Genomic DNA, 26555 nt, shown 5'->3' on the forward strand with positions numbered 1-26555 from the left:
CAGGCAAATTTCTTTGTACTGTACTTGAATTTTGGTATGTAAATGATTGGGAAGGGCATAGAGCCATACAGCGCAAACCAAGGTGCGCTTCCTCTCACTGTGCGCTCCTGCAAGGGTATGACGTCAGAGATGCGCTAGTCAGGGAGTTCAATCATATCTCCATGTTGCAGAAGTCATTTTTGACTTCATAATATATAGATACCTACTGGAGGTGAGTGCCATAGATCAAGGGTTTCTAAGGGTTTTCATGTGAAGACCTTCCAGATAGAAACACATTATAGGCAACCCCGTTTGATAATATTTAGTCCTAATCCATATCTGAGAGGGTTTTTGTTGTTGGGAATGACCGGTAAAGAACTGGACAATTGTTTGTACTGTAGGTGGGAATTTAATAATGAAAGAGAGTGGAAAATAGGAATCAGAATAGACATTCCTCTAGCATTCTCTCACTGACTCATCCTCTAATGAAATAAAAGGGAGCTTAAACCACTCCTCATTTGGCTGGGTGACCCTCCTAAAGGACCCCTGAGGGTCCTCGGGCCCCACCTTGGGAACCACTGCCATTGCTGCACATTTAAGTTTCTCCTTGACGACGAAAGACTAGACGGAGTCAATACGCTCATAACAAGGTGGGGAAAAAATTGATCAAAACCTGGAGCAGGTCCCATTCATCAGTTCATGTCCAGGACCCATAAAAAGACTCAACCTCCTACACTTTGAACATTTGTTGTGGTGAAATATTATTAAAAGAATACATTTGGGGATTTTTTTTTTGTTAGATCTGCACCACTCTGCTATAATCGGAAAGGATGTTATTGACATTTAGGCCATGTGAAGGTGTAAACATCTACTACAGTTTGCTGAGGAAAAAAAAAAAAGTTTCAATATTTCATATGTGGTAGTTAAGGGTTTCAGACAACGGGGAAATTGCAGAGGAGAAACTCATTGAAAAGTAAACCCTCTATTTTCACAAGAAGTGGCAGCAGAGTAATGATTTCCCCCCTGAAACCGCAGGCACTGGACTCCAACTCATGAGTGAACCCTCCATACCGTTAGTGCGTTAGTATTCTGAAGCCATCCTGCAGCCTGAAAACACCTGCTATCAGACTTGTTAACATGAAAGCCAGAACAAATTCTGTAAAGGGAATATTGCTCGAAACCGTTTTCTACAACTTAATGGTGAGGGCTGAGTAACATGTTGAACGAATGTTTGCCTGTAAGGCAGTTTAAACTTAAATGAAACGGAGGGTGAATATTTGTACAAATTCGATTTTTCTCTTATTTGAAATTAGGCTACATTTTAATTACACCTTCACAGAATACTCTCGTAAGGAAAACCTATCGCATAAGTACCCCCTATGTACAAAATGTGCAAAAGTAAAAAAAAAAGGGACATTATAAATCGAGACTCAATACTTCTTTGCAAATGTGCAGATTTTTATGGATAGCAGCAGTCCATATAAAATGCGCTGTATTAATAATGGACCTATACATTTATTCCCTGTGCGTACCCTCCTGCATAGATAAAATGAGATAGGCAGTAGCAATTTAATAGGATCTGTATCTGACGGACAATTCTTGATTTCTTGGAATGCACATGCAGCTCTCCAGAAAAAAAAACTCCTAGGAGAATGAGGAGTCAAATAGCAGCACAGCTTTTAAGTGTATGCAAATATTGGCAAGGAGGGAACCACATTTTCAATTAGTTCTGAGCATGATTAATAATTTACTGCAGTTGTCTCTCTCTCTTCTTATTCTGATGAAGTGCACAGCTTTGAGAGTGGAATTAGAGTCATGAATTAATCTGATTCTTCTAATTGTATTATATCCAACAAAAAAATGAATAGTGGCTACTTTAATCAGACACATGCATTCACTGTTTAACCAGTGCAGCTGTTTAGAGTGCTCATTCTTCATCATAAATACAACACGTTGACTCAAATCGGCCAGGACAAGGATATTACCCTGCAATTTACTGTAAATGTATACAATAGCGCACACAAAGCACACACACACACACACACACACACACACACACACACACACACACACACACATACTGCCTGCAGTTCTGAAATTAAAGGTAGATGGCGCCACTGAACTGGTTCAAATACCCCAAGTACATGTGAGGATAGTGACATCTCAAAACATTATTGTACTACTATGCATTGTAAGGAAGCATCAAAATCACAGGCTTAAGATGTGATGGTATTTATTCAGTTTAAACATTCAAAAAGCAATGCAACTGTTTGAATAAAATCGAAATTAGACATCCTCTTAGTACATTTATTACATTCATGATACAATAAGAAAACAAACAGAGAATTGTGGATTTGAGTTTTTTTCCAGAAAACAATCCTGCCTTGCTTGTCCCCAGTTTAAGGCATATCCCTATCCCATATCCACATGTTGAGGTGATAGTAATGAAAACTGATGATTAAGTACTGTACAGCCTAACCAGCTGATGATCAACTCCTCAAACACATCAGAACTCAGAGCAGAGGATTAGACACTCATAACTATTGTACATTCAGCTATTTCAGTGTATAAAAATTGGTTGTTTGGAATACACAAATGTACAAGAACATAAAAATATTTACAGCTTATTTCCTTTACCCTCTATAAGAAGTATAAATTCCACATACAAAATTGTTGTTAGGCCTTCTAGAGCGGCCATTTTGACAGTGTTCACCCCAGTTGTTCTCAGCTGGAACAGATCCTGAAGGAAAGGGGATAATTGTTTCTGCCTTCATGTGAGCTTATAAAGTGGTTCTAACCAGCTTTCATCTTATTTTTACATTCTGGAACATTTCTTTTCCTCGATGACTGGCGGTGTGTCGTCAGCTTATGTGCGCTGGTATCGCCACGCAGGGAGAACATGTTACAACAGTATAAAAGATAGGGTGCAATCTTTCCTCTTTGAGCTTTAATTGCTTAGCTATGACGCTTGTTCCTTGCTGATCGAACCATAAAAAGCGATCGCTATTGTGTCCACAGTGGCCAGACTTTGTGGTTCTTTTCCCTCTCAGTAGAAGTGAACCCGACAACTCTGCCCGAGGTGCGGCTCAACTGTACCTACTGCTGCGACTGTGACTTCTGCGCCTGGAAGAACTGCGGCTGGAGGAGCGGTAGGATCTGCAGAGGTGAAAGATAACAATACAATATTTAACTTTTAGGGCATTAAGAAGATTCTCAAATCTGGGGTGTCTCACATTAAGTGCAAAAAAGTTAAGGTGAATGAGGTGTGTCGGTACATAAAGTGTAATAACTGTAATAGTGTGTATTCAGTGCTCTATGCAGAACCATTACAAGGCTGCCAGTTCTTGTCAAGAAATTGGAATGGTCTCAAAATTTTTTTTATCCCACTCCAACAGCAGTCACTAACTTTGTATGGCCATAGTTCATACGGCTTGAATTCACAACTCCACAAATTACTTGGCGAGAGATATGGACCAAAATAACAAAAAACACAAAGAAATCAGAAGCAAGGGGGGAAAGTGGTTCCATTCTTGAGTGGAGAGGTGTCAAATTGAAATGAACTGAAATACAACAAAATTCTTCTGTATAAAAAGACTGAATGATGTGTAGCTTTTGGTGTAAAACCACAATCTAACTCTGGGCCACACAGTAAGAAGAAGAGTGAAGGGGAAAGGATGAGCCGAGGCTTGCCACCTTGTTGATGTCTGGTAGGTTCAGCAGGGAGCTGCATGTCTTACCGGGATCGGCGGTCTGAGCTCCTGTAGCTGTCACTTCTTCTGCGCCCTCGTCTTCTGCTCACGCTCCGGCTACGACTCCGACTGGAGTAGCTGTCAGAGGAGTCTGACCTGCATTACCATACAGCCAGATGACAACAGCAGTATTACTTTGGGAATATTACCAGGATGGTGTTTGATTTGAAACTTGTAGAGGCATCTACAAAAGGGAAAGCAACGCTCTGCCATTTTGGATGATAGACCAGTCACTGACTTGCTTACATGTACACATCGATTTAATTGTTGTCTTTTCTCTGATTATCATAATAATTTGACCAATCTGTCTGCCTGCTTGTTTGGTTAATATTCCTGTTTTCATGCAATCTCAAATACTCCAATTATTGCCTGAAGACATCAATAATCCCTTCACCAAAAGGCTAAAAGCCTTTTTACCTTGATGTATGTTACTCACTATCAATCATATCATTTCAACTGAAGTCATATTGCTCCCAACTTTGCAAGTATCACAGCTTATGAGAACTGACAGGCTTAACTGGCAGGTATATAGATGTCCTTTCAATATTCCCAATTAATATTGCAGCACTCCACATTTTATTCACAGAATGTATATTCTAATTGTTATTTTGATTAAGACGTAATTAGATTATGGTATTTACAATACAGTTGTTTTAATCAGAATATTTTCAGAATTGTATTTATATTGGAGTAAGGATGTTCAGTGACCGTTTACATGAATAATTCATTGAGTATTTCTTTGAGTAAATAAATTAAGGAGGCTCACAGACCTGGATCTCCTACGGCGATCATATGAGCGACTTCTGGAATGGCTTCTGCTGTATGTCCGACTGATGGAAACAAAATCATGACAATTAGTCAGACAGATAGTTCTGGATCATCCTCTGGGATCAAATAAAAAACAAAAATATATCATACAAATTGTGGCACAAAAGATGAATCTCTGCAAGGTAGTTTATACAGTTAAAAATGCTTTCTACATGACAGAAATGTTGAGCAAGACACTGAATCCCCAAGAGGTCCAGGGGTGCTGCCTTGTGTGGCTGACCCTGCAATCAGCTGAAAATACTTTCCCCACTGGGATCAATTAAGTATGACAATAGATTATCAAATCAATGTTTCAGGGCATACCTGTGACTCCTGTAGCTTCGATATGTGCTGCTGCGGGTGCGAGACCGTCCTCTGCCACGTCTCCTCCGACTTCTGCTGCGACTCCTAAAAGGGAAAAGTTCTGTTACAAATTGCATTTCACTAAACTAAAGCAAGGGTCGGTTTCACAGACACAGATTTAGATTCTACACTAAAATGTTCCACATCTATCAACTTCATAACTCATAACAACAGACTTGATCCATGTCAAAGCCATCAGTCTTCACACCTATCCAACATTTAGCAAGATTCAGTTATGTTGCCCTCACCCACTTCATTAAATCAAAATTCTGTTTCTCTGACCTGGATGAGTAGCTGGAGCTGCGGGATCTACTTCTGGACCTGCTGTAAGAGTGGGACCGCCCCCTGGAGTGGGACCGGTGACTGGACGCAGAGCGAGACTTCCTGGGGGACCGGGTGCGGGATGCACCCCTTGTCCCTACCACAGAGGGGGACTTCTCCTCACTGGAGCTCTCCTGGTTCCTCGGCCTCTGGTTGAGCCGTGCAGTCTTGCGAACCTCGTCAAACAAAGATCCCGGTCGGACCCGGCTTTTACTTTTTATCTCCATTCTGACTCCCTGGGTCTTGAGGCTCTGGCTCTCTTGAAGTCTGACGGTCTTCATGGTGACAGGTGGCAGATTCACATTCTGTAGAGCTGACATTCCTTTCAGAGGCTTCCATTTTAGGTCAATTGCAGCGCTAGATTTGCCAGCGACTACTTCATCTTGCAGCCCACCAGTTGTTGTCACAAAGGCAACAGAGGCAGCAGATTGTTCTTCTTTGCTATGCAGCTGAGGGAAAATGTTGCTATCCTTACTTGCCATTTTTGAAGAGATAGAGGTAGTTTTGAGGGTGAATTCAGGGGCGTTGTTGAAAGAATCCTGAGTAACTGGAGGTTCAACAATAGTCTCAGTGTCATGCTCTGGGGTACATATATCCATATCGTCTAACGACTCTGCTTGATCTTGGATACTGGGCAATTTCATTTTGTTAACACCATTTTTGTTAGATGACTGTTCTTGAAGTTCGGTTTGTTTTGAGTTTTCATGGATAAATTCTTTCTTTCTCTGTTGATTGCTCATTTGTCGGTGATATTCCTGTCTGTGAGGCTCTGCCTGTATTGAACTATTCTTACGGGAATAAGTGATATTTTGGTCCTTCTCATTCATACTGTCAGCACCCGGGGATCTGCCAGGCCTTTCTTTGACAACTCTCCCGGGGCTATGTCTCTGTTCCATTCGTTTCTCTTTTTGGGATTCATCTTCATCTTCCTCCTCTCCGAACTCCAAAGGTGGCTGCCAGTGAAAAGTCTCTTTCAGCTTCTGATGTTTCCTCTTAGATCTCTTTGCCTTGTCCTTAGTGCGATGGGAACCAGTTTTGGTCTCACCTTTCCTCTTGTGTTTATGCTTCCGTTTGGCCTTCTTTTTACTCTTGTGCCTCTCTGGCTCTCTCTTCTCAGGACTTTCCTCTGACTGATCAGAAGCAGCAGAATTCCTTTGTGCCACAGCAATCACTGCCTCTGATGTCTTTCTGCTAGTCTCATGTTCTGATTCTGAACTGGCCTCCCCTTCCTCTTTCTCAGAGGCCAATATCCTGGCTGGCACTTTTTCAGAATCACTTTCAGAATCCCATCCAGCAAGGGCAGATAACCTCTTGTTGAGAATTTCATTTGTTTCGACTGCTGGTTTCTGTTTTTTAGACACGTTAGCACTGTTGCTTTGGCTCACTTTATCACCATCGCTATCCCATTCAGACCTGCTATTGAAGTCCTCCACTGGTTTTGAACTGCAATGCTTTGTCACCTGATCCTCAGAGTTGTCTTTCTCTTTCATGTTCCCCAAAGAGCTACTTCTCCTACAGCCATTCAGATTAGGACTAGGCTCACTGCCCATCCTGTCCTCTGACTCCGAGTGTGAATCTTGACTATTGGGAAGTGAAATGTACTTATCTAAATTCTTTATCCTTTTCAGAGAACTGTAATACTGTTTCCATTCCTTGTCTAATGAATTCTGTTTGATACTACTTTTCTTCTGGGAGTTTTCAGAGTCTGATCTGCTATAGGAGGATGACCTGCTATTACACTGCTGAGGGGATCTCGACCTGGACCTAGAACAACTTCTACTCCTTGAGCGACTGTATGAACGGCTGTAGGACTTGCTTTTGGAGGACCCACTGCGTGAGCGTCGTGCAGGTCTGTGAGTCTTGTCAGTGCGAATATATCCACTTTGGGAGTCCTCTGGAAGGCAAGTGGGCAAGGACTGCACATTCTCTGTAACATTATCGACTACTTGTCCAGTGGAGGAAAGAGTACTAGAAGCTGGCTTTGCTTTAATTTCCTGAATATGGATGTAGGAGGGCTTCCAGGGCTTTTGACCAGGCTTCCAGCGCGAGGGTGGAGGACTGTCACTCAGTGGTATCACAGGGACACTTTCAGGGGCTGGGACAGTAGGGACTCTGGGGACAGGTGCAACTTTGCTCTCTGGACCCTTCTCTGGCGCATGGACCAAAGCATCTGGCTTTGGCTTGCTCACTTTTCTCTTTCTCGGGGATCTGGATAGGTTCCTCTTTCTGGACCGTGACAAAGACCTGGATCTGTACCTGGATCTTGTCCTGGACCTGGATCTAGACCGGGACGGGGAAAAAGACTGAGATCTGGATCTAGACAGGGACTGACTTCTAGACCTAGACAGGCTCCTGGATCTTGAGTAAGATCTGGACCTGGACCGAGACTTGGATTGACTGGATGTATAGGACCTAGAGTAGGACCGTGAGTCCCTGGAGGACAGCGAGGAGCGCGGTCTCCTGCTAGTGGCTGAGCGTCGCTGACTAGAGGAGGAACGAGATGGGGAACGAGATCTTCTTAACTTGGATCTTCTTCCTGAAGACACTGACCTTTCACCCTCTGACAGGTAAGGCTCTTCCTGCTTGCTCTTGGAGCTCTTCTTCTTGCCATGTTTATGTTTTTTGGCCTTCTTTTTGTGTTTGGCTTTTTTCTTCTCTTTCTTGATTTGGCGGTGCAGGCTGGACCTCTCTGAGCTGTGGTCTGAAGAGCGTTCTGCTGACTGGGACCATGCAGAGTCACTTCTGTCGTCCCATCTGCTTGAAGAATGGTCATTCAATCTGTTAAGTCAAAAGACACATCAAGAAAAAAAAACACTTCTGATAATGTGATTCACTATGTAAAATATTAAGTTACAGTCGTACTTGTCGCCTTTGCTCCATCTCTCCACGCTGGGAGGTTGATAAACTTTGGTTCTCTTCATCTCTTCTTTCCAGTGTGGTGGGGTTTCACTGCTGCCGCGCTCTTCCACAGATGCAGAGCGGGATTTAGACCTTGTGGGAGTGTGGTATCTCTGCAGAAAAAAGAAAACAAATTAAGATGGCAGCAATTATCAGTATACTTCAACACTCTCCACATAGCTCACTGAGGCTGTGATTACAGATTACCTTCTGTGCCTGAAGTGACTCAAGTTTGATTATGTGAGGATTAAAAATAATTTCACAGTGCAGATAAGTGGCAGAAGGTTATACCGGTGTAAACAGGCAGAGATGAGGGAGGAGAAAAGAGACAAATTTCAGTTTGTGTCTGTGGTCCTTGAGAAATCTGAGAGATGCGTAGGTCGACACTTTACATAATTCACTTTTAAGGCATGCTTTTTTGTAAAAACAGTACTGGTTCTGGAGTTCTGGTTAAAGAATGGAACTCTGTATTGTGCAGATGTGGAAATTCACCATTCACCATTGGAATCACTGTGGTAGAGTTAAAAGCAGACTAGCTACAATACATAATCAAACACCAAATGAATAGACCTTTAGTCACAAATCTTTGATAACAGTTCAGGTAGGTGAGCGTACCATTGTTCCTCTGCCTTTGATTTTCCGTCCAGACTTAGTCACTGCTGGTTTCAGATCACTTGTAAGAGACGATTCTTCTTGCTCAGTTCTGAAAAGATCAAGTTTCATTTTAATTAGGTGCTATTCAAAAAAATGACACTCAGTATGTAGACCAACTAAAAGACCAACTGATTGCAGTACATCCAATTTCTCACATAACGGCACATAATAATAGCAGAGCAGCAGAACTGACATCTCTGTTTTATCTTCCTGAGATGGCATGTCCCGTCTCAGCAGGAAGCGGTTCTCTGGCACAGGTGGGATCTCCTCTGGCCGAACTACAGGCTTCTCTCTCTTCCCACCCTGCTCCTTCTCTCCCTCCATTTCAGCCTCTCCCTGCGCCATCTCTCCAGCCACAGGACTGTGAAAGCAGCAACAACAAAACACAATGGAAAACATAATTTTGTTATGCAAACAACCAACTGATTGAGGCAGACACTGGTTCATGCTTGGATTATGCTTTTATTTATACTTGGATATACTGATCAGTCTGGATCAAACCTGGTCTCTGAGAATCTGAGTTTGCTACTGATTAAATGTTGCTGCTCGAGGCAACTGTGACAGTGTACATTTGAGGTGCATTTGATTAATGATTGATCAATTATGTAAGCATGTACAGTAAATGCGTGACCATGAAGAACAATGAAATTACCTTTGGTCGGAAGGTAGAACATCAATGTGCTTGTCCCTCTTTGACTCTCTCCTTTTCTTTTTTGACCGTTTACTCTTAGCATGTCTCTTGTGCTTGCGATGTCTGCGCTTTTCAACAGATTCACTTTCAGATTCAATGGAAGAGGAGAACTGAGAGGACGACTCATGGGAATTGAGGGAAGAGTCTGCAGAATGGGAAGTTCTTTTCCTCTTGCCTTCAAGTACTGAAGTAAAGAATATGACAGCATGTATGTCATTTCACAAACGAATGAATGCTCATTTTTAAGGCTACATGTCACATGAGAGGAAGACATTTTTGGCATTTTGCCCATCTGCTGTCTACACCAAAAGTTACAAAAATGATTCTGAGAAATATCTATGTTTGAAAAAATATACACACAAGGCAAGTTCAAGTGCCAGGAATCATATTCAGGGTGGCATTATGCTGCCACAACACAGGCTTCTTCCTGGTATGTTAGAGGCAATGAAAGCAGGCCTGTCAGAGTCAGATGGGCAGCTGCCAACTCAACTCCACACAGATCACATCGCTGATCCTCATTAAACAGAAGATCAGGTTACATGCCCCATTCTAATGCCAGTGGGGGAAAATGCTGGCATCGAAATGCCAACCTCTTACAGCATGAGCACAAAAAATGACCCAGTTACATTGATAGGCAACACAGTTTTTTTTTCCCACTGGGGACAAAAACAAAGGAGAAAAAAAAAAAAAAAAAGGCGTAAGCTTATTTATAGAGTCTCTGAAAGTGAAAACAATTGTTATACAACCATTCAATTGTGAACAAGAGTGCTTTCTGCTAGGTATGAAAGGTTTTACAATCCTGAGAGCAAGTAAAATGTTGGATAAATTGAAAGGAGAACACCTAGTTTTACACTTAAATTAAGAATTCACATGTTATAATTATATATAATATATAATGTATATTCCATACAATGGAAACATACATACAGTTGACTACAATCTAACCTGCATTTGTCAACATGGCCAAAGCCAAAAACCAGAGAACTAAGACTCAAACCTGTGATTCCATCAGGTATAAAACCTTGAGCAGCTCCACAGACAGTGGATGGGTGACTGATATTGTGAACCCTCAAATGTTTTAATTTTTGTAGTATCATGACACACGTATCAGACGCAAGACGCAGAAGGTGTTCGCCGACCCCTCTCACCTTGCTAGCTCCCTCTTCAAACCCCTCCCCTCCGGAAGGAGATTACAGAGTTTTAGGTACAGGACATCTCACCTCAGGAACAGTACATATCCTGAGGCTGTTCATTACTTGAACTCTGCATAACGCACAAGCACTAGTAGTAGTAGAGCAAGCATTAGCCAACATGCACTTTAAAAGTAGGTAGGTAGCAGCACAAGGCAACAAGCACTTTAAAATGAATGTAGCAGCACAAAGCAGTTTAGGACTTTATCATTTTATGTATGTTTGAATGTATAAATGTGATAACTGTTTTTGCTGTTCTTATTTTATATATTTTATTTACTTATGTGTGTTTTTTGTCTGTTCTTAAGAGCTGCACTGAGGCAAATTCCTGTGTTGACATGGCAATAAAGTATTGAACTTCATTGATCCCCATAAGAAAATTCTCTTTTCACTTGCCCTCCTCGACAGGACGAGCAGAGCTCATGGTCAGCTACAGCTCCAAACTTTATCATAACTTATATAAATGAGTCTTAGTTCTCTGGTTTTTGGTTTTGGGGGAGAGTCGTTCATGATTGATTTCACTGTCCTAAATCATAGGAATAGCATCTAGGAATTCATTAACTGCATAAAATGCTGTTCCCCTTTAAATTAGGCAACATTAGTTGAACTACATTAATAACTAACTAATCAAACATATAAAGTCTTGGATTGGAGATATTTTTATGTAATAGTATAGGTCAAAATTGCTCCAGCGTGGATTTAAGAGAAAGAAGATCAGTTAATGACGAGAGCACCTACCATCATTAGCAGACTTGGTGATGAGTTGCCCGCAGTCAACGACTCTCACGTCAGCATAGGGTCTGCTAGCTGAATCAGTCTTCAGACCCTCAATTTTCTTTATCACCTCGAAGCCGGAGATGACTAGGCCAAAGACGACATGGACTCTGCAGAGAGGCGGAGAGGATTGATACCTGGTTGGATCACATCTATACAGGGACTTGCATAATATTGCTGTATCTTCAAGTGCTCAGTTGGGAAAGGTGGTCAGTGTTAACTGTGAACATCAACTGGCATGTCTTCTGTAACCTCCAATGTATTCATTGAATTTACATCCCTGGTCAAACGTACCCATCTAGATGAGGTGCCATCTTAGTTGTGCTGTTTGTGGAATAGCCAGAAATCAATCAAGCCAGGGTGGGTCAAACAAGAGCAGTGGTGGGGTCATGAAACAGGAGAAAAACAGAGGAAGAGAATGAGAATAAACAATTAACTTAAACAAAGTGCGGGTGCTACCGTGGTATGTAGATGTGAGAAATGTATCTAAGAAAGTAAAGAATTTATAAGACCCATTGTTCAATTATACACGATTATATAGCTAATAAAAAAAAAAAAAACACTTGACATTTTGAGTGTTGGTGGATATATAATTAAATATCTCAGTGAACAGTATATCCTTGTATGTAAATCATACACTGTGACAACACTGGGCACTGGGCAATTACGCAATCATGCTTGGATTATGCAAATAAGGCCGGTCTATCAACATTTTCTCCTTCATGTTTGACCTGAGCTTTTATTCATGGGTGACACTGCTAAGTTGTGGTGGCAACCTGTTACAGTGATAACGGAGGTCTACAAAGTGTAATTACATGTGTCAGTGCTAGCCATTGGTGAATGTCATTTACATATACCCAAAATGGTCAACCTACTCTGCAACATATTTGCCAATACAAACTACTGAATGATAAATACAGTCAGGAGAGAGAGAAACACAGCCTTGGAGACACATTACCTTGGAAGAGCAGGATGCTAGAGTTTCTGCAAATTTTACACAAAAACGGCAAGAGAAAAAATGTAACACATTTGTAGGTAAAAAAGAATGAATCCATGTTTCTCTGCACTTTGAATTCTAACTGCACACAGAGAGGGGGTTGTTGACGCTCACACTGAATGACAAATTCTACTCTAATGAATCAAAACAGAGAGAAAAGGGACAAAAAGCAAGACCTAAAATAAAATGTTATAAAGGACTGACTCTCATGCACAAAAGTAAATCAATAATGCTCATGACCTGTGCAGTAAAATCGTACAGGTAGAAGCAGTGCAGCATGATTTGGTTTGCTAAATGTTCCCATGCATACTCACATGAAAAACTGTGAACCGTTGGTGTCCTTCCCACGGTTGGCCATCGACAACAGGAATGCTCTGTCGTGTTTGAAAATGAAGTTCTCATCTGTTGGGAGCAGAGAAAGAGGGGGGAGAAGTCTAAGAGTGTGTCTCCTGATTAGTGATAAAGGACATGTTCAGGGGTGGATTGGGGAAAGAATAAGTATTTTAATCCATCAAACCTTACATTTGCCTCACCCACCTGTCCAACTATCAAGCTAACCATTTTCTAAACCTACAATGATCTTTGGGATAAAACTGACTTCTACTCGACTTTTAAATTGCTCCAATGAGACAGAAAACAAACCATTTGCATCTGAGTAGCCATTGATTACGTTTCAGTGTCGCACTCAACATAACAGACAAACTTATTTTTATGAAGCTATTTGCTTATATGAAAAGCATTCAAATATGGACAGGCAATGAAGATGTGTCCTAATGCCGAAATTACAGACCTGTATTGACTTTGTCCCAATTAAAAAATAAATAATTATATGCAATAAACTTTTCCAAGGAAACCATATCACACACATTTTATCAAACTAGCTAGCGAGCAAGCTATCTTATTTTCCAATTTCCACAGTAACCCTTAATGGAGTCTTCGTATTGAGCAGAGAAACCACTACTCTGTATTTGGCTACATGTCATAGCAGTCAATGTGAGAATACCTATGCTATATATATACCATATAGGTAACATTTGCAGTAATATGAGCAGCCCAAGGCTTTGGGAAGGTCTAACTAATAGGGTAGCTGTATGAATGGAAAATCCTAAAAGATCCCTTCAATACCGATATCCATCAGCACCCTTGCAAACATTTGGAGCCTTTGTACTGACTGAGGAAGGTGGGGAACAATGTTGACATGGTGTTACTGAGCCGTGTACATCTCTTACCTTCTCATTTTGCAAAAGACCACTCTATAAATAAAAGAATATGTTGAAAAATTTAGGCAGGAAGATTGGAGCTTTCAATAAAGAGAATGCCTACCCTCCATGCTGATTTGAAAAAGCCCACTACTTTGACTAAATTAAAGGCAGAACTAGACAATGGAAAGTGAAGGTCAAGGGAGTCATACATAGGTAAATTCGCAGGAAAACCATGCTTACCACAATAGGCACATGCATCTCTACGCTCATGCAAAAGTAGCTAAGTTGCAGGTTCACAGATATTTAGATGTATATATATAAATGAGACTTCAACAATCTATACAGCTTATCAGATAACTTGAGCTTCCCATTACCTTCAAAGTAGCCACCATATATAGATTCTCCTCCTCTTCCATTTCCTGCAGAGATTAAAATTATTAAACAACAGAAAGAAAAATAAAATCATTTTAAGACAGACTAAGGGCGTGTTCACACTATTCTGTTTTTGTTTTGTTTTCTACAGAAAAGATACTGCCTCACCCAGATTTTGCACTGAAAATGAAAAGGTTTGGGTACTTTGTTTCCCTGACGGTTAGCTGTGTGGCTGCCATTATCAGGAAAAAGTACTTAGGTACATTTTCTTGGACGCTTGCCATAAACTCCCAAAACACAGCCATGTGCTGGCTCCTATATTGACTATATTGATTAGATTAACAGCTACTACCAACTTTTTCCATTTTAATTCTTATTGTCGTTATTATTGTCATAAACTGTCACATGCTGTGACATGCGCTCCTTTAAAAACTTTCTCACTTAATGCATTTCGCTCTAAGAAACCAGGTTTTTCCAAAGCAGCTGCTCCCCATTGGTTTCCATGTAAAAACGGCACCGGCAGTTTGAAAAAGGCGGAATAGTGTGAACACGGCCTAAATCAACTGACTACGGAAAAAAAGTAAATTCTCTCAAATTTATTATACATGTGTTATGAATCACACACTTTAAAAGTAAATGACAGGTTATAAGTTGGACATTATTTTAATATGCAGGTTAACCTTCAGTGAAGTCGCCTCCCTGGACCATAAAGTTCTTTACAACTCTGTGAAACGTGGAGCCTTTGAAGCACAGCTTTTTCCCTGTGGTTTTCCCGGTTCCTTTTTCACCTGCAAACAGATGTGGGTTAACCGAGCCCTAAACAAAACACATGAAACATACAACAGGCCTGCTACTGTAGAATGTGCGTTTGTGTATACCACAAGCCTGATAAAGAGGGGCGGGAGGTGTTTAGAAATGGTGTTTCTTGAACGTTGCCACGTTGACTTCCCACATGGGGTTTATTCTTAACATGGCAATGAAACCACAGGAGCGGGTGGGAGAGGTTTCGATGAACTAGATGACTTTGCAGGACTGACATTCATTAAAACCGAAGAGGTCTTCCCCTCCAGTAACTGGGGACAGGATATTGGACCAAAGCTATTACCCCCTAGTATTTCCCTTCCCCTCTGGTAAAAGGAGAGAAGGTGGAGTTTTTATGAGATGTGTGTTGGGTTGCTTTTTGAGGACAGAGGGCTGGCTGTGCAACTGGGCATCTTAGGTTGCTAATCTGCCAGCATTTTACTTCACTGGCTCCTGCAGCGTTACAAGGGTTTGGTTTCCTATGGGCTAAGCTGAGCAGCTCCAGAAAGCTTTCAGAGAGCCAGGAGCCAGAGCAAACTGCACAGTTGAACGGTGTGTGTCATTGTGTTATGTGTCTGTGTGTGTGTGTGTTCAAAAAAGAGACAGGCTAACCAGCCGTCTCCCATGTCTGCCCTTGCCAGCATCGCATTCCCATTGGCCAGGTGGGGTGAAAAATGAGAGGGAGGATTGATCTGCCGTCTGCTCACAGATTTATGACCATCTCTAGGCAGACCATCACCACTACAGTACACTCTGTTCTGGTCAGTGGAATGAGCTATCTAGGGAGACAGAGCAGGGCCCTCAGTCCACCCAGTGACTCCATCTGTCACCAGACGATTTACACTGCAGCCATACCTACAGACTTAGGCTCCTTTCCTCAACTCCAAGTTACGTGAACGTTTTTACATATATTACAAAAGACATACCTATTACTGATAGGGATGTGGATGGTGGTGCTGTGGCTATTATTTTCACGTCACGTTTTTTTTTTTTTAAAGATTATTTTTATGGGATTTTTTCATATTATGTGGTATTATGCGCCTTGGCCACCTGAGCCACCAGGACGCCCCCAACTTCTCCTCTTTTATTGGAGAAATCAATAACACATTTTCAGCACGGCTGTTTTGAGATAGCAGAAATGGAATGGAATATTGGCACGCTCAGTTTTGAGTTGTCAGTTGTATTTCTAAGGTACACACACAGACCTAGCAGCATTCAAAATCCTTAAAAGCAGACTTGTGTCATCTTATCCACTGACACAGGTTTTCATGTGTCCTTTGGCTTTGTGAAACTAAATTATTTGTTGACATCACAATGCACTACATGTTGGAAAAGCACAATAACATTTCAGTAAAACATGTACAGGACTGAACATTACTCACCAGTGCACAAACAAAGAAAGTTTTTGCTTGTCTTGGGACAAATATCTGAAAAAAGTTGAAAGACTATGCGCCCAACTGCAAAACAAACACACACGCACACACACACACACACACACACACAAAATACAAAATAAAAGTTACTCAAAGAAGAATCATTCCAGCCAGTAGAGAGAAATGGAAATGTTTGCAGACATTGAAAGGCATGTTCAATATCAACTTGGTGATTATTGTAAGAAAAATAAATAAATAGGCCAAGGATACAATTAACGGTAAAACAGCAGTTTATACCAGCAATGCTGATGTTATTACACTACTGTTTGTTTTGTAACATCTAATTAGAAGAATCCTGTGGTGAAACCCAGACATTATAGCAACTTTTCCATGGCCAGTGGCAAATCATGAGAGAGAGACGGGAGGGGTGAGGGGGGGTGGTCTTGGTGTTGGTGCTGGTGTTGGCGGTGGTGGGCGGGTGGGGGGTGTGGTGTCATTTTATCCCTCCTTACCCAAACATAAGCTAATTGTACTTTTCAGCCAGAGGCTGAAAAATTAGCCCTGGTTGTTCTTACATTCAAGAGAGAAATCAGCTGTAGGCTACATACTGTAGTTTCTGCTAGCAAAACACATAATACCAGTGGCCTCTTTTGGTTAGACTTGCAAATAAGACAAATAACACAAATAAGACACATTTCAACACAATCATATCAGGCAATCTAGCCCATGTGCAACTGGGTGTACCACTTCATGTACACCCCAATGAAAATCATTCACATGCTCCAAGGCTACAATAACAAACTACATACCCAGTGTTTAACCATCTTTACTGAGGATGTTGGTTCTAAGGAATCGACTCTGAAATTAGTCTTTAAGGCAAGACTGTATGCATGACTGAATAATCCTTACACCTCTCCTCTGATTTTAAATTCTCTTACCTGGTTCCCGGTTGAGCTCCACATCAAAGTAACACTGAGGGCGGTCTTTCACCCCCATTGTGATCAAAGTCTGGGTGACCTGAAATGTACAAAGAGTACAAAAAAACTGTGTGGTAAGAATAATAAGGCTGTCTTCTCTTAAAGCAGCAGTATGCACCCAGTCCAATTTCCCTTTTTTCTTCTCAATGTAAGCCTGTTACAGGGGAAGAGTATATAAGGAAGTGTGTGTTGGAAGACACCGTAGAGAGACTAACAGCGAGGGAGGAGAGAGAAAGAGGGGGGAGGAGAGAGAACGAGGGAGGAGAGCGAGAGTGTGAAGTCTATGGGGAAATGGACTAGTTATGCAAATCCAGGCACAGGATAGCACAGCCTGCTTGCTGCCTGTTTTTCCCCCCTCTCGTTTCACTCATTCCTCCTGGTTATCACTATGTCAGAGCTTAGGCACTGAAATGTCACATACTGCCACTACTGGGCTTGGTTAACGGCATGATGAACCTAGGAATGGACAGACGTTGCAGAGACTTAAACCACGACGGTGTCAAAGTTCTCATTAACTAAGAAACTGCACCATATGATACATCTTGCACATTGTCACGTCTTCTGTACACATGCTACCTCCATTTGGAGTATTTGATAAGGTTAAGCTGGTAATGCACATCCGCAAATCGGCACATTCTGTACATATGTCACTTAGCCCATAGGTAATTTGAATAAAGCAGTAAATGGATATTCTTTTATAATGCACATGTACACACTTTCTGTGCATATGTATGGCCTTTCTGTAAACCTGTTAATGTGCATTGGCATAACATCTTTGCATAACCTGTATATATGCTGTAAATTCACATATTTGTTCTCTTCATTCTCATATCCTTCTCATTATACATTGCATATATTTATATTTTTGATTCTTTTTCCACTTACAGTATTTGATACTGCATATATTTGACATTAATAGTATATTTTCATGCCATATTTGTACATATTCTGCATTATTTTTTCTTACTGATGTTATTTTGCACATCCACATGTAATCCATACTTTTGTCATACTTTCTATTCATATCATATCATATTCATATCATGCATTCTACTTAACATGTTGTTGTGTTGAAATTGTTGGTGCATATCACCCTCATTTGCTATATTCTCATGTATCGGCTATTTGTTTGCTGTATCCTATTACTATTTACTGCTGCAACGCCCCAATTTCACCACAGGGATCATCAAGTTTCATCTTATGCAGAAGGGTACATATTGTGGCTCTATGATTACGGACCAGACTGTCACTTGGTGCAAATAGTTGTCAAACACATAAATATAATACTAATGTGACACAGAAAAACAGGCTCAGAAGGGTAGAATTGTCAGAAGGGTGCAATGAAGTAATTTCTGCAAACAGTATGCTCATTTGGCCTACATGAAGCAACAAGTCTCAATGTACACCTGCTACAGTACATGCCTCATTGTTGGAGTGATACAGATACCCTCCTTGACTCTCTTTTAGTACCAAATAGGGCTTATAGAGCGATGGACAAGAACAATACCACTAGTCATTGCTGAAGGAAAGTAGCTGGCAGGGCAGCACAGGTAAAATTGTTGTGATCTGGAATGTGATTAAAATTTGAAACAAGACACTTAATCTGTTGGAAAGTTAATGTATTAAACAAGCTTAAAATTTAATTAAATTCCTGTTTTTTATGTAGTCTAATCATTTTTATGCATCACATCTGAGAATTTGCCAATAGACTTAAATTAATTTTAAGCAAATGAATGGACAGTGACAGAGGCAGCACTGTAAACCTTATCAATGAAAATGGGATGTGATTATAGTGAATCTATACATTATTGGCCCCATCATGTCAGCTAGCACCTTAACCCAAAATCAGCAGTGCATTGTATTAATAGCCTAACTCATATCATATTACAAAGCTTGAATATGTGGGATGCTTTGGGCAAGGCATTGTCAGCTTGTAAAAGGTTCCTTGCTAAATATAGACAACAATAATCACCTTCAACTTTAGGAGAACCCAGAGCTAAAGCAAGAAGTCATATATATAGTAGTTTAGATCAAATCAGAAGTGATGTTATATATCACCAAGTAATGCCATACTTTCCTCAATGACCACAATAATTAACCAGCCTGAGAAAGCATGCAAACGCAAGGCTAAAGAGTTTAGCTAGCATGCTAAATACAATGCATCACAACTATCCTGACACCAGACCAGGAACTGCTGTCCATCACAAACTTGACATTTCATTAGCCCGAGTATGCCGAGATGCACGACCTAGATTACTGTGACCACGACACCAGTGTGACTTGCTGGCTCAGTTGTGTCTCAAACCGAAGTACTGCTAACTGAAACAAGGCTCACAAATAACAAATAGCATATCTGTATGGGCTAGATAGCTAGATAATTGCGAATATTAGCGCTTCTAACATGGTAAATAGAGCTAGTAGATAGCTAACGTTAGCTAGACTAGAGGTGTCTCTCAACCGCAATAATGACAATCCATAATTAACAATGGAAAACATCGTTTTTAGTAATGTATTATACTAACCTATATACAGTAGCTAGCCCGGTAGCTAGCTAGTCACTGACGGTCGATAAACAGCTAGTGCTAAGTTCAATCGGTTGTGAAAAAGGTTGGTGTGCTGCAAGAACGGCTCCAGTATGGGGAGTTGCAAGTTACGAGTATTTTGTCCCTCTCGACTTTCCGTGCGACATTTGTTGTGGTTTGCACTATCAGGAAGAAGATTGGGAGATAGCTTGTCGGCTAATCGGACTGACTTACTACGTACATTTTATAGTAGGCTACTCTACTTTCTGTATATCGCTAACATTAGAAAAGACGTAATTACATTCGTATTGCAAAGCTGAAGTTGGTGCTAGCTAGCTGTACTTGGTCTGTGTTTCATTCACATGATGTTGTAGCTAGTCAGCTAACCTAGCTACTCTAACCAGTTGCAGCATGAATCAAAAGATAATAAGGTAAGGGGTAAACACTACAAGTATATAATTACACTACAATAAAATAATTAAACTTAGACTACAAGCTTCACTTCAGTGAGTACTGCTTTGCAAGTGCCACTGACTCCTCCTCCACTCTACTTTGAGAAAAACTTGCACAATACAATAACTGCTACAATAACGTTACTTATCTATGTGGTTGATCATATTGGGTGGTATCCTAATATATACTGATGGTCCTAATCTTTACTCTTACCCCGTGCAGACAGTGTGTTCTCCATGGAGCCTGTGGATCATGTCTCTGATCCTGTTTGCCTTCGTGGTTCGGGTCAGGGATGGACTCCCCCTGTCAGCCTCCACAGACTTTGAACACAACCGAGAGCTCCAGGAGAGGAAACAGCAGCTCAGGACCATCAGCAAGGCATTGGGCCTGTTCCCTGACAGAGGCACTGTCAAGGGCCAGGACCTCAACATCTAGTAAGGATTCAGGAAACAAGGCAGCAGCGGACAGTCTCATACGCCCTCTGAAACTGTAGAAGGATCCCAAATTTGTTCCCATGATACTGAGGCATTAGATCAATGGCTTATTTTAGATCACGTTAAATCAGTCGTATGTGGCTCAGTGTGTATGGTGACATATTTTGTGGTGCAGAGGCTGGACAGAACACTGTCCATTTGATATGAGGGGCATCCTGGTCAAGCTGTGCCAGGCTGTTTGTTTACTAAACACCTTCTCTCCTCTCACCTGTTCAGCTTCGTCTCTTCTGAGGGTGTATCCTACATGACCGTGTGCCACTGCAGCCTCCCTGTTGCTAAGGCCTTCTGCTTCCTGGAAGATCTGCGCTGGGAGTTCACAGCATGCTTCAATAGCACTGTGGTTGCCTTGGCAGCCAGGCCGTATCCATTTTTGGAATTTGGTGAGTAAGGAGAGAAATAGTGTTAGTGTTAATACCAACTAGGTTTGCTGTTGATATTTTGGCAGAGCATAGGATTTTTTTTAGAAATAAAAACAGGATGTGTTGAAAGACACACAAAGCTCCTATCTTGTGCTGACCCTTCCCTAAATTAGAATTAAATGAGTGGATTTATCCAAATGAGTGTGTATCTGTTTTTATCTTATCTTATGCCTGCTACCAAATGACAGACAGCACCATTCAGAAGCTGAAGCAGCAGTACAACCAGAGTGGTGGTCCGGCCCTGGAGGTCACATTGGCAGAAGTCCAGGAGGATCTGAAGATCCACCCCCCACAGGTTCTTACCTTGGAGGAGATGGAGCTAACCAATGGGACAGCTAATGGGCATATGGAGCAAGTTCCTGGATCTGGTAAGACTTAGCATAGACTAACAGCTTTTGACAGCACAATACATTTTATATGTTGGTTGATTGTTTCATGCTCAGGTAACCCAGAAATAGGAAACAGTTATCATGTAATTTGTCATTGTGTTTCATTATTTATATGATCACGTGTTTTTGTTTCTTAGGTCAAAATCTGAGACTGGAACCAGTGACAGCGCCAGGCATCCTCTCCCTGGTCCTTAACATCATGTGTGCGTCTTTAAACCTCATCCGGGGTGTCCACCTCATAGAGTACACCTTCCAGGTATGAGCCAGTGCCAGGCCCTTATCACAATTCATTTAAATAGATTATTTTCAGCATTAGTTGGTAAATCGAAAAAAGAAATCCAGCATGCTGATGGCTCATGACTCCAGCGTATATTTATGCTGTGATGTAATCATTGGAACAGGTTTGCTATGGTCATAGGAATGTTGATTTACATCTAACAAAGTACTTTTGTGGTTGGGAATGAAAGATTTTGTTTGGAAGTAGTCATGCATAAGCTAACAATGATTTGTAAAGCTGGCAGAACTGGCTACAGTGCTTTAAGCATTTTGCAGTGCAAACAGTGGTTGTGTACATACAGAAAATGATAGTGATGAGAGATCTGTTTTGCAAATATTGTCACTTGGAGTGCATTTTTCATGATCCAAAATTTTGTACATTTTTCTAAAATAAGTGGGCTTTAACCTGAATGAAGAATCACTCATTTTCTTTTTTTTTTATTCTTTCTTTTTACACAGGATGACTATGAAGGAATATGGAATGTTGCAGCATTTCTTCTGGCCTTTGTTTGCTGTGTGTTTCAGGTACAGCACATGTAAATGTTGTTCACATGTCAAACACGCAACTGTTTTTGTAATTCTTCTGTCCATTTTGGCCACACATTTTTTCTTGCAAGTTGAATTAACTAAACCAACCCGTGTCAAACTCTTCCTGATCACCATCCATTTGATTGACCCCTGTATGCCAACAGTGCCACCTGTACCTGTTCCATTCATCTTTGAAGAAACCGAAGTCCTTCACTCTGTTGAGTGTGATTGTCCTATGCAACTTCTATCTGTTTGGCATGAGGAACATGTGGCAGCTGATCTTCCACATGTCTGTCGCCTCCCTCTCCACCCTCCTCATCCTCTCTCGGAAGCTCCAAGACAGAACCGATGACTGTGGGGTCTGAGGAACGGAGGACAGTTTAGTGTGTTGCACCACTCCCAGCTCTTTGTCCACTTGTCTCTCCAGTTTTCGGTGCAGGTAAGAACAACAGGGAAGCAATTGACTTGGCTCACATGAGAACCTTGATGAAGATGCCCGGTGGATTTTTTGAAAACAAAACATATTCATGAATTTTGTGTCATCATGAATGACCTAAACGATTACGGAGTTAATATTTTCTTGCATATGTTAAGTAGTTGCACTTTGTGTACATTGTTTCCAAGACTGTAAAGAGTATAGGGCGAAATGCAGTTCTGGTTGACTGACGACTCTAAAATTATTGGGTATTGATTGAGAGGCTTAGGATGTGATGAAGGGAATGTTTATTTTAGGAAAAACAATGTTGGCCAGTCAGGGTATTATTTAAGGTAGGTCATTCTTGATTGATTTCAGTAGAGTTTGGAAAAAATAGGTGAAAAAAGCCAAAAAGTTTTTTAAGCAGTTGAAGGATGCTCACCAAAGTTTTCATATAGGAAAACAATGTTGTCCTAGCTTAAGTCTTCAAGTTGGCTGTGCTTAAGATTTTATAATTAGGATGCATTTCTCTTCTCATTTAGCCCAGTATTATTTTTGCTACCACAGGCTATTGATTATCTTTGCATAAAGTAATCAGGGGTTAAGACGAGAGTTTACATCGTTAGGTGAGGTATCACGATTGTAAACTGACATTTAATTATACCTTTTAAAGTAGGTATACATTCCTAATTAGCAAATAATTAGGCAGTTAATCTCTTCTTGAAGTAGCGTGATACATATCCTATTTATTCAACTTGGTTAAAAGCATTTCGATTTATGATCAAATGAAGCAGTCAAGCAAAGTTGACAATGCAGTGATTGTTATGCTGCATTTGTTACATTCCTTTCTAATTAGGCTAGAAGATTAAAAACCTGATGCAAAGATGTAAATGTAAATCTATGAGGTGTTTCATGCCTTACTGTATGACAATGCAAATATAGTCGATATCTTTTGTTTGTTTACTTGTTTCGTCTTATATACAGATATACCGGCAAGTGCTCAACTACTTATTGCTAATGCTCAAATCTAAGGGCTCAGTTGTTTCATGACCTCGTAGATATTGCATTCTATACAGAGAGGAAAGTGATTGATCTTATGGTCGCGTAAGGCATAATGTTTGATATCATCTTTTAAATGTATACTATTTTCAACACTATGTTCAATGAGAAAATAGTAGAATCAGAGCAAATCCAATTCTAAGCTTTTTTGTACAATTAAAACAAACCGAGGTATTTTAATTAGTCTATTCCAACCGTTTCTACTGATACTCAGCCTTCTACTATGGCTATGAGAATGGAAGCACTGAATTTGATGTGTTGGATGATACTGACATTTGTTGAACAAATTATGACGACTCTGCTCTACTGTTAGGTCTAGATTTCTTTTTGTTTTGGATACGGCAATTGTTCTTAAACGTGTTACATATCAGGTTCGGCTGAAGTGATTTTTATATCCTTGTTAGAATTGATTGATACTGCAAAAGGTTTAGGTGGCTGATTTTTCATTCACTCTTGTTTTTGGTTTATTATAGTGCTCCCTAGCTATAGTTCTCGGATTCTTATGATTAAATATAGAACATCTTACGTCAACATAATAGTGCTGCTAATAAATAGGCTAGGTATATATCTTTAATTTATTTATTTTTTGTTCAGTTTTTAATATTTTGTATAGTTAGCTGCTTAAATATTCAGTTCTTAACATGTAGTCCAAATGATGCACTTGATGTCCAGTAAGTGTGGGAAATAAGTTAAATCCTAGTTAACAGTGGAGTTTAATGTCAAAGAAATAGCATTGTGGCTGCAGTGGAATTGTGTAAAGTCCGTCCTTTCCATGTAACCATTCCCTAATTCTGTCAAGGAAGTTGAGGGAAATTTTTAAGGGAAGGAAAGAGGTTACATTTTTATCAGACAATCCAAACGCAGCCCAGTATTAGACATGTCCTTCACGATACCGTACCAATAGCTTAGAAATGCAGTTTTTAGCTTGTAGTTTACAGAGGGTGAGGGTTATTGTGCTTTCTCTTTCAGTCAAATGTTTTCAGTAGAGAAGTACAGTGGCAATACAACGTTTGTCAACTCCTCATCATGTTAGTGCTTATAGACAAAAGATGATGTGATATAGCAACTAATTACAAAAGAATACTACATTTCTGTAATTTATGCAACAAGTGAATCATCAAAAATGTCCTGTGCCTGCAGATGATGTAAGTGAACCCTTATTGTTCAAATCTCAATTTGGCCTCAATTAGATTTTGCTGCCCAGTAGTTTGGCACAGTGTGGAACATAAGACTGGCTCAGTGATCAGCTGATTTTCTTTCTTATAATGCGTGGCATTAGTCAGTCTTTCAGCTAATCTTATGCCACATTCCACCATAGGACTGAGGAAAAAAGTCTAAATGAGTTTTCTGTTGAAGGGGTTCTGTTTTGTTTTGTTTTTTTGTATAATTTGTTATGCTGCATGGTCTTTTGTCTACATTGGGACTTTGGTGATGCTGTAATATTTTTGATACAAAGTGGTTTGACAAACTCACCGTTGCCACTGTAGACTACATGAAGTGCATAATTATTGTTGTTGACCAAATGAATTGTAATAAATTGTTGCCATAGATGTTCTAAAGATCTAGAACCAAATAATGTGGAGGGGATATTAGTTATTCTTAAATTGTACTTGCAGACTGCAGTACTTAAATGGAAATGAAGGATGATTGTGTGTTGATTATGAATACATTGTATGTACTGTACAGTGGAACTGCACTGTATAATTGGAACATGTTGTGGCTGCCATCTCATTATTTTTCACTTATTAACATAAGTCTGAAGCATTCTGCAGGTCTGGTTCAGGTTCAGAAGGGCAATCTAAAGTAGGTTTCCCTGTCGTGTCGGTTTCTTGGCCAGTTTCATTCCCTTGTTGAATACAAAACCCGGGCACAGGAAGGATCTCATTTGTTTGTAATTGAATTCTGTCACATAAGGTTGATACAGTGGGTTTCTTGGCTGTAGCCCGTTCATAATAACGGCAAATAATGTAACAATGTCATTCATTGTAACTGCCAAATACACTGATGATTACAGGGCTTTTCGTTGTTTTTTCCTGCAGTGGTGACTGACATTTCATTAATAAATAGTGTCTTTTTTTCATTTGCTGGTCTTTGATTTGTGTGTGCACTAACTCAGTGTCTCTTCTACATTCATTCAGCAGTGATGGGACACTACAGAAATAGAGAGAATTAAATTAGCTCAAAATCTCAATTTGGCCCTGTTCCCTTCAGAAAGCATCCACAAGCTTAGGTCCCGTGTTTATAAACTCTCATTATAAACAAAGTAATCAAATAAGAATAGTTTTAATGCTGGAACCTGCACTAGAACCAAAACGGATCAACATGAAAGAAATAGCAAAAAAAGACCTCCAACCACCACTGCTACTAAAAAAACACATTGCTGTTACTTTTACATCACGACCATCACACCAAATGTAAAGTCAATACTGTATTTTTGCATTCTGCCAGCAGAGGGAGCCCTTACACCACTTACTATCATCTGGCGGTTCATACAAATTGATGTGGTTGTCCACAGATTTTGTTATTGCGCTGGCCATCATTTATCATTATTGTTTATAACATTTATCAGTTTAAACTTTAATAAAGCCCAACTATGGAGTAAACTTACATTAGTCTATAGGCCAAACAAATCTTACAGATGGATGAAACCCCATCATAAGAGCTCTGTTATGTGTTGAACAACATTGCAGGCATTGAACTTGATTAATGTGGCTGTGATTCTCAGTTTCTGAGACTGAATCAAGCCTGACTGGACAGGATACTAAAGATGGGGGGAGGGGGTAAAATACACAGAATAGAAAGTTCTTTTTGTTATGTGACACATTTTATTAACTGGCAAATATTTTTGTTTT

At 40.4% G+C, this 26555-nt stretch overlaps 2 protein-coding genes across 5 annotated transcripts; one reads left to right on the forward strand and one right to left on the reverse strand.

Annotated features, from left to right (window-relative positions):
• Positions 1-2208: 2208 nt before the first annotated feature.
• On the reverse strand, positions 2209-19783 carry nktr (natural killer cell triggering receptor). Of its 4 annotated transcripts, none has more exons than XM_071541968.1 (17): positions 19671-19783; positions 17110-17188; positions 16181-16255; positions 14678-14785; positions 14000-14044; positions 12738-12825; positions 11721-11750; positions 11391-11536; positions 9424-9646; positions 8965-9132; positions 8733-8820; positions 8082-8230; positions 5181-7973; positions 4860-4943; positions 4499-4558; positions 3717-3824; positions 2209-3135 (listed from the first exon to the last, which is right to left on the reverse strand). In XM_071541968.1, exons 2-17 carry the CDS (start codon positions 17165-17167, stop codon positions 3066-3068), a joined length of 4293 nt encoding a protein of 1430 aa, XP_071398069.1. In that variant the 5' UTR covers positions 17168-17188; positions 19671-19783; the 3' UTR covers positions 2209-3065. The 4 variants fall into 4 exon arrangements, with proteins under 4 accessions (XP_071398069.1, XP_071398062.1, XP_071398077.1 ...); XM_071541961.1 differs by having other exon boundaries at positions 5181-7997; XM_071541976.1 differs by lacking the exons at positions 16181-16255; positions 17110-17188; positions 19671-19783 and adding an exon at positions 13653-13676 and having other exon boundaries at positions 5181-7997; positions 14678-14721.
• A 91-nt stretch (positions 19784-19874) lies between these two features.
• On the forward strand, positions 19875-25747 carry sec22c (SEC22 homolog C, vesicle trafficking protein). Its single transcript, XM_071541996.1, has 7 exons — positions 19875-20101; positions 20346-20557; positions 20834-20997; positions 21225-21404; positions 21563-21681; positions 22161-22226; positions 22394-25747. The coding sequence occupies exons 2-7, from the start codon at positions 20376-20378 to the stop codon at positions 22592-22594; spliced, it is 912 nt and encodes a 303-aa protein (XP_071398097.1). The 5' UTR covers positions 19875-20101; positions 20346-20375; the 3' UTR covers positions 22595-25747.
• The last annotated feature ends 808 nt before the right edge of the window (positions 25748-26555 follow it).

The sequence above is a fragment of the Centroberyx affinis genome, unplaced genomic scaffold (genome assembly GCF_046629955.1).
Source record: "Centroberyx affinis isolate AG114_WGS23_722 - 3 ecotype Tasmania unplaced genomic scaffold, CSIRO-AGI_Caff_v1 ptg000224l_1, whole genome shotgun sequence".
NCBI lineage: Eukaryota > Metazoa > Chordata > Actinopteri > Beryciformes > Berycidae > Centroberyx > Centroberyx affinis.